Genomic DNA, 12,228 nt, shown 5'->3' with positions numbered 1-12,228 from the left:
CAGCTTAGTGTCATGGCTTAGCGTCATGTGTGAACCAGACCACTGCCATGTTCAATGACTTTATATCTTGCTTAAAGCAGAACAAATCCCAATAGGGATTTATTTTTAGGATATATTTTGGGGAGGACAAAAAGGAAAATGCAAATTACACAAGTCATTAATTTGAGGATGTAGTTTACCTCTATTACTGTCACAATGACAAAGACCTATTTTCTTTCTAAGCTAGGATGAAATACTGTAATTTGTGAATGAACCAGATTTTCATGGAATGTCAGACCTGAGTTTATAATTTCCCCTAGAACTACAGAAGATTAGGCAAATCTCCATGTTATCTTGAGAACAGAATTGTATTTCCTATTTTATCAATGTTATTACATGCCAGTATCATCATCATCACCACCAATTATCCACCCTTTACCCTAAGGTCCCAGAGTGGGTTACAGCATTCAAAACAGTATTAAAAACAATTTCAAACAGTAGTAATGGTCAGTAATGCACAAAACACACACACACCAGTCTAAGGGATCATTCTTCATCCTCAAATTATCCCTTGGGAAATATCCTGGTGGATAGCGGAGATTGTGATATTGATCCCAGAGGACACGCTTACTACGTGGGGGTGTCGGGATAACTTTCACTTTTATTGGGAGTTTCACGGTTGAAGTCTGCTCAGCGCCAGCTTTCGACTGAAAGAAGTAGAAACAAAAAGGAGCCTGTTGTACCGCAGAATGCTCCCCCAAACAAAATCCAAACTACAGAACATTCAACTGATAAATATTTTTTAAAGCTGTCATTCAAATACATTCCATCCCACCCCTTACCCCACCCTCACAATCTCACAGTATAATACTGTGGTGTAGTGGCTTGAATATGGAAAATACAGCTTAAAAACCCCAGTAAGCCACAAAGCTCACCAGGTGACACTAGCCAGGTCACTCTCTCAACCTTGCCTATTTTGCAAGGTTGCTCCAAGACTACAGCACCACTCCAACCTCCTTGGACAAAAGACCAGATACAGACGCTGAAGTATTTCAGATTTTGTGCTTGTATTTTCCAAACAGTATTTATGCCATGTATTGAAAGGATGGATTTTGTGTTCAAAATCAGCTTGTAAGAAGATTCCATCAGCTGTCCAGAGAAGAAATCTTCAAGAGTCACACAAAGTGTGTCCAAGTACCTGGGCAAGACTAAAGCACTCCTTTGGGTCCCACAGACTTTAAAGCTAGATGATGCTGTTTTGTTCCTTTGTTGTTGGTGCCCACACCCCTAGCATACATCAATATGCCCAGTAGGTTTAGATCTCAAGGCCAGCCCCACTCAGTATGAATTAACAAAAACATTTATGAAAGCAACCACAGACTGGGTGAGGAACCTTTTTTGATCAACCTTCCAGGAGGGCATGTCAGTAGTGGGCAGAGCTAGACACAAAACTGGGCAGAGCAATGAAGGTCCATTTTACCTTTGCGCAGCAGACTAGTTCGTGTACACACACACACAAACACACACCCCTCTATCCTCCATCCTTTATCCAGGCAAGCAAGAGGCTTTATCAAAGTTTAAGGACATAATCCAGCCAAGCAAAAACATGCAAGGGGTGTGTGGAGCAGGTGAGAGGTGTGGTCTGGGGTGAGTGGGTATGGCTGAGAAACAGTGTATGGGCAAAGGAGTGTCCTGAGTGACAGACAGACAGGCTGGGAGGGCCGCAACTGGCACCTGGACTATGTGTTTCCTGCTGCTGGTCTAAGAAAAGCACATGGTCTAGCAGAGCCACACCCATCAGAATTCTATGTCAGTTTTCAGACATGGAAAGAGAACACACTTGCCTTTTGCTTGATCTTTAAGCACCCTAATTCAACTATCTAGCTACATTTCATGCTGCTGTATCAATAAGTGATGCTAAAGTTATATTACTGGCATGTGTTTCTCTCCTAGTAGCATTTTTTTTTTTTTTTTGCTCAGTCATGTGCCATACTGTGCTAGGGTAAACAGCAGCAGATTACGGCTTAATAAACAACAAAGTAAGAAATACCTCATTTTCGGCTGGAGAGGAAACAGTGATCATGACATGTCCTTGTGCAATGCCTTCCCATGAGGCTGCTTTCTTTGCGACAGAAATAGAAATTGCTAGGTACCCTGACCAAGGCCATAAAACGGGGGAATAGGAGAAAGCCACCTCAATGTAATCTCCATTCTGTGGTAAATAGGGCTGCCAGTCGGGCTAGATAACACAAAACAAAACATGGCTTGGTTAAAACACTGATGGATATAAATATATATATATATGTATATGACTATGAACTAACATGATCCCTATTGATGGCTGTGTAATGCATTTTGTTCATTAGAACACTTGATGAATAAATCGCCACTTCATGGGCAGGACTCAAGAAAACTCAGCAATGCATTTTCTGGATCTGCTCTTCCTTACTAAATAGGAATGGCATCACCTTTGACTTGCAGGTTAACAAAGGTGGACTGGAGAGCCGTTTTATGGTATCCTGGAGGCACAGGCATGAGGGAGAGCAACATGACGATCAGGAACTACACACAGTATTTTGATATACTTTGCCACTTTCCAGAGTGTAGTGGAAGCACTCCATCAGAACTGGATGCAACAGTCAGGCAGACTGCTGTTCTTCCTGTCCCCTACAACCTGAAATGCTTATGATAAAAGCTTACAATATAAAAACATGGAATCATGTACCCAATTAGCACAAAGTTAAAGCCATTTAGGGATATATGATGGCAAAATGTTCTGTGCTAGAACACTGTTGTGCTAAAGAATACACAAGCAGGTTGCTGGTAACTTTGTTGTGCAATAATATTGTGGAATCTGTTGCACAACAGCAGAATGATTCCTCTCTTGTGCAATACAAAAACTCAACTGTCCTCTAGCTCAAGAGGCTTTATGCCAGCAGACATAGAATGCTGGATACAGCCCCGTGTTGCTGCACTCATCAAACCACTTAATTGTTCTCAAAATTAATTGTCATGTTATCCTAACAGCAGATTTTGAAATTTCTTGTATAAAATTGAATGAGGGTGAATGGACTTAAGTTTCAATGGGATGCATATATTTAGGATCAGGTCTTCTCAAAACATCTCATTTACAGGAGGAAAGAGAAGCTAACATTCTGTAGAATAAGGTTCAACTCTTTCAAAATCTACCTTGTCTACGATTCTTCCAGTGACTCCCATTCCATTAAGGATAGTAACGTTCACAATTGTTGGCATGCCTCCATAGTAGATAGGTTGGGAGCAGTACGGCCACATGTAAGGGCATTCTGTCAAGTCGATGTAGCTCGGACTCAAACTAAACAGTCAGGAAAAAATGAATACATGTATAAATACAGTCAATAAATAAACACGCCGTGAGCCTAAAAGACCAGTGTTTTAATCTTCTCCATTAAATCCTAGGCTTTAAAAACTAAAATTGAAATTGTAAATACACCTGGCAGAGTCAAAGATGCTCGTATTATTTTGAATCAATACAGTCATGGAAATAATAGCAATACAGTGGTACCTCAGGTTAAGTACTTAATTCGTTCCGGAGGTCCGTACTTAAGCTGAATCTGTTCTTAACCTGAAGCACCACTTTAGCTAATAGGGCCTCCCGCTGCCGCCATGCCACCGGAGCACAATCCTGAAGCAAAGTTCTTAACCCGAGGTAATATTTCTGGGTTAGCGGAGTCTGTAACCTGAAGCGTATGTAACCTGAAGCGTATGTAACCCGAGGTACCACTGTACACATTTTTAAAAACATAAATAAATAGAGAAGACTGTTTAGTACTGGGGTGGACAAACCTCTGGCTACTTTGTTTTTTACTAGAACCCCAAGATCTACTTGCCAGAACTAGGTGCAAAAGGCATAGACCATGTTCACACTCCCATTTACTGTACACTCAACTGTGTTTCCAGTACTCGATCATGTGTTATCCAAAACACATATGCATCCTTTTCCTGCTCTTATCAAATACTACTGTTTGATGCAATGTTTGTCTATCAATGATACAGAATGATGGGACTTCCAGGGCATTCATTTTGGGAAAACTAAGATGGTGGCTACAATGGTGGCCTCTGGAATCCTGAAGGCAGAGACCTCAACATGTGTCACTATCAGTGGTGAGTCCTAGCAGGCATCATCATCAGCAATGGTCCCCAGCCCAAAGTTACTGTATCATGATGCCGGACCACTTGAAAGGGTGTCAATTTGCACAGCAAAATGCACCTCCAGCTCTTGACCACAGTTGAGAATATGATAGCCTCAACCATACACAAGCTTAGCTCATTCTTTTGCTGTTTTGTATTTAAAGTGCCAAAGGTACTAAGCACTGTATAACCGTTAAAAATCACAGGCCTTGCCTGCAGTCTTACAATCTTGATAATAAATATTTTTTGTAAACTGCTTGGAGATTTTCTTCCAATCAAGCAGGACATATATTTTGTTAAACAGATAAATAATTTGCATTTTTATTTATCTCTAAGGTTTGCCTTAAGCAAACCTAATTAGGCAAGTGTAAACTACTGAAACCAGCTCCATCAGGCTTTCGGTAGCAGCTATTATAACAGCTGCAGCTGTGAAGAGATGAGAAGCAGGGCTATCCCATCAGCTCTCCTGCAAGACCAGCTCTATCAAGCTTCTCCCGTCCCTAAACTGCTTTCATAATAACTGGTCATTACAAGAACTATTTAAGAACTGGTGCCTGTGATTATTTACCACTACCACCACCCTTCCGTCCCCATTACTTTTTTTCTCATTTGTGTTGTGAGTTTTTGATTGTAAGTCTGAGGGCAGGAACTGTTTTAATTGCCTCTACGTTTTTTAAAAACAAAAACCAAAAACCCCTGGATAAGCCTTTTCAGTGAGATGTGGGTTAAAAGTGCTCAGAAACAAATAAAATAGCAAAACCTTCGCTTAATCACAAAAGAAGTTCAGAGATGGAAAAAAGCTGAAGTCAGTTTAAGTTATCTTGGCTGTGCCAATGCATTTTTGGATCAATATATATTTTGTAACATAACCAAAAAAAAAAAAAGGTTTACTTTGAGTTATTAAACCATGCATACAGTCTTACCTGGCCTGTGGTTTATAACTATTGAGAATCTGGTAGGCTCTGAGAAGATCAAGTTTGCCATGCCCTTGCTCAAACATGTTGACCCCAGGAAGTCGTCGTGCGGATGCAATAAGGGCCTGTTTCATACTAGCTGGATTCACCATTTCACGCTTCTGGACTGTGCTAAAAATGAGAAATAGTTGTAATGTTATACTATTGTCCTGGCATCAATCAAGCCAAGCTGAATTAAAAATGAATCACAGCCTTGTTGTAATAATTTATTTTATTACTGCAACCTTTTCTAGTACATTTTACTGAAGTAAACACTGGAGAAATTGGTATAAATAGTACCTTCTTTTAAACACACACACATAAAGAAGTACTTAAAATTTTGCCGTCTTCTTTACTACCCCAGGAATAATTCACCAATGCTAACACAATATGGGACGCGGGTGGCGCTGTGGGTTAAACCACAGAGCCTAGGACTTGCCGATCAGAAGGTCGGCAGTTTGAATCCCCGCGATGGGGTGAGCTCCCATTACTCGGTCCCTGCTCCTGCCAACCTAGCAGTTTGAAAGCACGTCAAAGTGCAAGTAGATAAATAGGTACCGCTCCGGCGGGAAGGTAAATGGCGTTTCCGTGTACTGCTCTGGTTCGCCAGAAGCGGCTTAGTCATGCTGGCCACATGACCCGGAAGCTGTACGCTGGCTCCCTCGGCCAATAAAGCGAGATGAGCGCTGCAACCTCAGAGTCGGTCACAACTGGACCTAATGGTCAGGGGTCCCTTTACCTTTACCAGAATACCAATTGAATTGGACTGCACATTGGCACAGAAAATTGAAATACAAATTTTAGAAGAAATATAAATACATAATACAGCTTCTACCAGGGCTCAGACAATTTTGTTCTACAGTCCAATCCTATTCACATTACTCAGAAGTAAATCCAACTGAATACAAATGTAGAATTTTTAAACCCAGATTTGGATATCTTGTTCCCTACAGCAATGGTTCCCAACCTTTTGGTATGGCAACCCACAAGTGATGTTTGATGATAGTAAGACATAGTCTCAGATAATTATTAAGGATGCAGCCTGCTTCTGTATTTTGCCATCATAGCAGTCACTGCTGAAAAGTCTATCTCACAAACATATGTACCACCAAACATCAGCAGCACAGGCATTGCTTCATTATCAAGTTCAGGATACCCAGTAATAATGGCAGCATGAAGCCAACATTCAGAAAATCTTATTTCCAACAAATTATTTTTGAGGACCCAATCACATGAGTTTAATAAGTTCAAGGACAACTTCACAGCATCATTGAACATGGTTTTCGAATGCATTCTAACTTTTCTTCAGCAGAAAAGCAGTTGACAAAATTTTGACAAAGCAAATGCCAAATCACCTCTGGCTTAACTATTAACTAGCCCTGGCAGATCCAGTGATGGTTTGCCACAAGATGCTCGTACAGGGAATTGTTTTGAGTGACTATTACTGCTCGCCTCTGTTGTGCAGGTGCCTGTGTGTCAGAGGCAAGCAGTTAACAGTTGCTGAAAACAACTCCCTGCATGAGCACCTTGTGGCAAACTGTCACCGGATCTGCTGCCAGCCACCACAGAACAGTTCTTGAGTCTTTTCAGATGCTTGGTTACAAGTGACAAACACAGCATTTTAATATAGCAATGAAACAAAAAGTTGGGAAAGGTATCATTATACCAGTTAAGGATTAACAGCGATAATTATTTGTAGTCTGTGGCCAACTTGCGCAAGTTTTGCAACTTATTTTCAGGCTGTGACTCATAGGGCTAAGAAATAGAGGCCTTCCCTGGTCCCCACGGGGTTCCCACTCCCCCCGCTGAAATTGTATGTGGAAATAGCATCCTATGGTAGCCAGCAGAAAAACTTGTGGTATGCTTCCATGTACTGCCCACAGCAGTTTCTTCAGTTTGCATATGTATTCATAGGCCCCCAAAAGCTGTTGATCCCTGTGCTAAGCCAACTCATCTTTATTTAAGTAAACCTTTGTGGTGCTTGCATTCTCGCTGAGCACTTACCTTACTAGCAGGGTGACAGCACCTGCCACCACAGGTGAGGCCACACTAGTCCCAGAGAGAGAGCGGCATCCACCCTTCATGCCAGAACCTCTTACTCCAGAGCCGTAAGTAACGATGTCGGGCTTGACTCTGCCATAACCTCCAGGCAGTTCCTTGGGAGGAAAACAAAAGAATTTCTGTTACTTATACAGCTTTTGCCAACTTGGTATCCTCCAGATGTTTTGCACAGCAACCCTCAGCTAGCACAGCTGCAGTTAAAAACATCTGGAGGTCATCAGGTTGGGAAAGCTTGCTCCAACACAATAGGCAAATATCTTGCTGTTCTTTTATAAACTCAGCATTGGCCACAATTTTTCAGATTCTGAGATGATTGCCAATGCTTCTTGTTGAATGTTACTATACGCCCAACACACACTCACTGCTGCTGCTATCAAAAAACAGAAAAGAAAGGACAACAGCAAGATTTTTTACTAACTTGAAAATTAATGTTTGGATATTGCAGGGGAAACTGTCTACTTCCTGAATCAAAAAGTAACTTTGGGGTGCTTTGAGATGTTACTGTAGTATTAATGTGTCGTATGCATCATCAACAAGATGATTTTAAAACTTTAACAGAGAAAGATTCTGCATGTTGAATTTATTTTTATGTTCAATGTTGTCTATGTATACAAACATTTTTATAAACAACTTTATATTTTTGAATTAAAGCATGAAGATGCAAAAACAGTGGGTTTCTAATTCTTCTGGCACTAGAGGACTGAAATTACTATAAATTACTATAAATGCACTCAATTCATTACTGCTGGTGCAACATCATCATGAGTAAATTTATTCAGTCACAATGCACTGTGTCTCCCAGCATCTTTGCAATATAAAACTTTCCCATAATAAAGATGAACAATTTCCGACTTACAAATAATTGGCTCTAACCATTATTCTGATTTGTCTGATTATACTGATTTTTTGTTTTTTATGCGAATTTCCTTATTTAAATTTATAGGCAATCCCAAAGACGCAAGTCAAGGAATAAGAAGAGGCAGGGCTGGAAAATTAGCAAAGCTAAGTAAAAGCCAGTCAAGATTGAATAAGTTCCCACAGCCTTTCCTGTCTTAACCCTGCACCCAACAGGTAGGTCTTGCATGCTTCCAAGAGCTGCTCATGCTTGAAGATGCTTACCCAAGTGGTCATTCCCCTTGATGAGAACCGAGCAATGTTATCTTCAAAGTCAATGCCGCCTACTCCAATCACATCCATCTGGTCAGCAGGATTGTTGAGTGTGCTGAAATTAGTATTGAATTGTTATTTATCACAGCCCTATCTCAGCTTTGTACAAGAAGATGAGGGCAAATCTACATGGCTCTGTTCCCCACCCTTTTACTTAATCCTCCCAGGTATTTTATGAGAGAGAGACATAAGAGAACAGGCCTTGATCACCTGGTGAGCTTCACAGCTGAGCAGCGATTTCAACCAAGATTTAGAATCAAGGAGTCAGACAAGGCCTTATAAAAAATATATTATTTATTTTATTAGATTTCTTACCTACCTGTTCCTAAAAGGTCCTAGGATCGGTTGCAACAATAAAATATACAATCATAAAATGTTTCTTAAGCCACTTTGTTAAACCTTACCTGCCTTGCTAAGTACCTGTCATCAGAATGAGCTCTGTTGCCATAGAAACAAAACCATCTTTTTACATTTTTTTCTGAAGGGAAAAGATGTTTTTTAATCTGTGGATGTTACTTTGAAAGAACACATCATTGGCACTTACCCATATAAAGGGCCATCATTTCCAATAGCAGAGACCATGATCACATTGTTGGCTGTCAGCTCCCATACCTGGAAAATTAAGAAACTCAGACTGCTGAAACATACTAACAAGTGATGATGATGATGATATCATAATCATTACAACCCAGAATTACAAACGGATAACCCCCTCCCTAAGAGTCTCAGAAACCAAACAGTAACATACTACTCTAGGTGGTACCTGCTTGCATCTCTCAGACGATGCTAACAATCAAAACAAAGCAAAACCTGGTTAGATGCCCCTACGGGGGGGGGGGGAGAGGGAGAGACCCATTTTGTGACCTAAAATTCAAAGTTACTACACAAATCAATACTGAGTTGGAATTAATGAACTCAACAAATGGATACCAGATTGCTGTAAAGGAGTATTGTCAATAACCACATCCTTAAATTTAAATCTTTCCAAAATCTCACTATTGTAACACAAGCTGCCTGGAGGAAATGTGAAATAAATTCCTGCTGTTCCAATTCCACATTGAGGCCCACATATAAATTTACTAGTGCTAACTCAAGCAGCTTTTAAGCCACATCTCACTGACATAATCAACTTCTGCTTAGGCGGCACCACTGAAGGTGGGCAACTCTCTTCCAAAAAAACCTAGTATTTCCACACAGAAAAATGGATGGGAGAAACTTCTCTATGACATGACAGTTTCCACTGCAGAAAGATCTGTTGGTTGGAGGAGGAGCATTTGATCATGTGAACAGCGACCTATTTTGAATATTCCTTAGAGAAAGCATGGCTGCAAAGATAATAGTGTACATCCTAATACCCCATGGGATGCTCCTGCCATTTCTTTTCTTTTCTGAGCAGCCTCCTGAACCTACCTACAAAATCTGTGTCAGGGGCTAGGGTAAACCTCTAGGACAGCAAAGGAGGGAGGAGTCTTTTTTTTTTATGTGAATAGTAGGAGCCATTCCATTTGCAGAAGGGCTACTCGGGATTATTCTGCAATGCTTATACAGTCGTACCTTGTTTAGTGTCTGGGATCCGCTCCAGAGCCCAGGCCGCTAGCCGAGAAGGATGCAGGGCAAAGTGCCATGTCTGCGTACGGAGCGGTTTGCGTTTCTGCACATGAGCGAGCTGCAAACCCAGAAGTAACCCATTCCAGCACTTCTGGGTTTGCCGCGGACGTTCACCAGAATGGACGCTAGACGAGGCGGACTGTACAGTAATACTTGTAAAGGCACTACAAAATTAACCCGAATGCTTCAAAGGTGCAGGATAAATTTACAAAAGCCACAATTGGATGCTACCCAGGCCTTTCCTCCACTTCACACGTACCTTGTCAACAAAGGGATGATCCATGAAGTCGGGACCTCCAATGCTAAGGTTTAATACATCTATCTTCTTCAAGATCGCATAGTTAAAGGCATCCAGAAACCAAGATGTGTACGAGACCTATTTAGGAGGGAAACTCATTTAGAACACTAAGCACTGCAAGAATCGAAAACATTTTTAACAACAGAGTTCCGCCTCCCCCAAAACCACTTCACAACCCAAAAAATCTCACATATCTCTTAGCATTCTCAATTATTACTTTATAAAGCCACAATTTTGCTTTTAAAACACAACTCGAGTTAATTGCATAATAAAAACAAAACCTTCTTTGAGAATTACTGTAGGTGATTTCAAAATACAGTGGTGCCTCGCAAGATGAAATTAATTCGTTCCGCGAGTCTTTTCGTCTTGCGATGTTTTTCGTCTTGCGAAGCACGGTCCGTCGCAACTGCGCCTCTTCAAGCGGCTTTAAGAAAAAAGGGAACAAACTCGCAGGACGTTTTCGTCTTGCGAAGCAAGCCCATAGGGAAAATCGTCTTGTGAAGCAAAAAACGAAAAACCCTTTCGTCTTGCGAGGCATTCGTCTTGCAAGGTACCACTGTATGCTAATCGGAATGTTCTAGATTGAAAGTCTTCAGTAGTTACCAAACTGAACAGCATGCATAATGTAGCATCTTATCTTACAAAACTTGCATTGATGTTATCTGAGGCAGCATACCTGGTTGTTAGTGAAGACTCTAAATATGTGCAGTTCTGAGTCTGGAGCAAATCCCTGGCATTCTCTCATGCTAGCAATCACACCCGCTACAAAAGTCCCATGACCCAGACCTGTTGAACATAAACAATGCTTTAAAATAAAGCTCAAAATGCTACATCGCTTTTAAAGATATTTCAGCTGCATTTCCTCAGCGATTCCTTTTTAACACAGCCTCTCCTTCTTTAAAAGACTGGACAAATTCATGGAGGAAACTCAGGGAGGAAAACCACAAATTCAGCGGTTACTAGACAGGATGGGTATGTTCTACCTTGCTGTCAGGAGACAGTATGCCCCTGAATACGCTGCTGAGAATCACAAGTGAGTGCTGTTGCACTCAGGTCCTATTAGCAGTTGGCCTTTGGGAGAATAGGATGTTGGATTAGATGGGGCTTTGGCCTGATCCAGCAGGCTTCTTCTTATGTCCTTTTACAGTCTCTCCTCCCTTATAATTCGATTATAAAGTTCCTCAGAGAAGAGATGCTTCTCATGTTGCCCTGTAAAGCACTTCATACACGGATGCCACAATGAATAATAGACCAGCAATGACCAGCTGTACAATTTTAAATGTGACAAGGAAACCCTTTCTGTATACAATTCATTTCATTTATTACGGCCATAGGCCCATACAGGTAAAAACAACACATAAGTGACAGCTTGTGCCGTAGGGAAAAAGCAGTCGCTAAGACACCACTATAACAATAAAATACTATAAGATGGAAAGGCATACTACGCCTTAATTAGCTTGTAGTGCTCCTTGGCGTCGCTTTTGGGAAAGGATTAAGATTAACCCGTCTAGAATATTGTGATCCCAATCCACGGTTTCATAAGCACTCTGATTCCTGTAATGGGGATGAGTTTGCAGAACACTCCCCAATATGGCTGTGAGCCATTTTATGCACAGGAACGATATGTACATATGTACATGCACCCACATGTACAAAACAGCCTCTAGATCAGGGTTGCTGATTTAGAAGTGGCATGTTGAAATGGCACCTCCAAGTAAGCATTTATATCGTGCTCCTAGATGCACTTGGGACTTAATTCAACCGACATTAAGGGAAAGTTGCAGAAGTACTGGCAGAGGACAGAGGTGCACGTGCCACATGAAGTAATGTTGAGCTGGAGTAAATTCACAATTTTTACCATGTGCTGCATTTGTAATGGTCAGGTTTAAATGTTTCTTGAATTATAATAACGTACTAGATCACATGCCTCCAAGGCCCGCTTTGATAGCTGGAAAATGACTTAGGCTTTTACAAATAAATGTTTAATAAATG

General features: G+C 41.0%; 1 protein-coding gene across 1 annotated transcript in view; it reads right to left on the bottom strand.

Moving 5' to 3' along the window:
* Nucleotides 1-12,228, bottom strand: part of MBTPS1 (membrane bound transcription factor peptidase, site 1) — a 30,234-nt gene that overhangs the window by 11,538 nt on the left and 6,468 nt on the right. Inside the window, exons 6-14 of the mRNA XM_053399496.1 lie at nt 10,913-11,022; nt 10,198-10,314; nt 8,875-8,942; nt 8,283-8,385; nt 7,107-7,258; nt 5,073-5,234; nt 3,169-3,313; nt 2,030-2,218; nt 514-686 (exon numbers count right to left, since the gene is read on the bottom strand). Of these exons, the coding sequence (XP_053255471.1) occupies nt 514-686; nt 2,030-2,218; nt 3,169-3,313; nt 5,073-5,234; nt 7,107-7,258; nt 8,283-8,385; nt 8,875-8,942; nt 10,198-10,314; nt 10,913-11,022 (1,219 nt within the window). The remainder of the gene's footprint in view (nt 1-513; nt 687-2,029; nt 2,219-3,168; nt 3,314-5,072; nt 5,235-7,106; nt 7,259-8,282; nt 8,386-8,874; nt 8,943-10,197; nt 10,315-10,912; nt 11,023-12,228) is intronic.

This window comes from Podarcis raffonei, chromosome 8 (genome assembly GCF_027172205.1).
Source record: "Podarcis raffonei isolate rPodRaf1 chromosome 8, rPodRaf1.pri, whole genome shotgun sequence".
NCBI lineage: Eukaryota > Metazoa > Chordata > Lepidosauria > Squamata > Lacertidae > Podarcis > Podarcis raffonei.
Note: the sequence above shows the minus strand (reverse complement) of the source record. Positions and strands in the feature narration are given on the sequence as shown.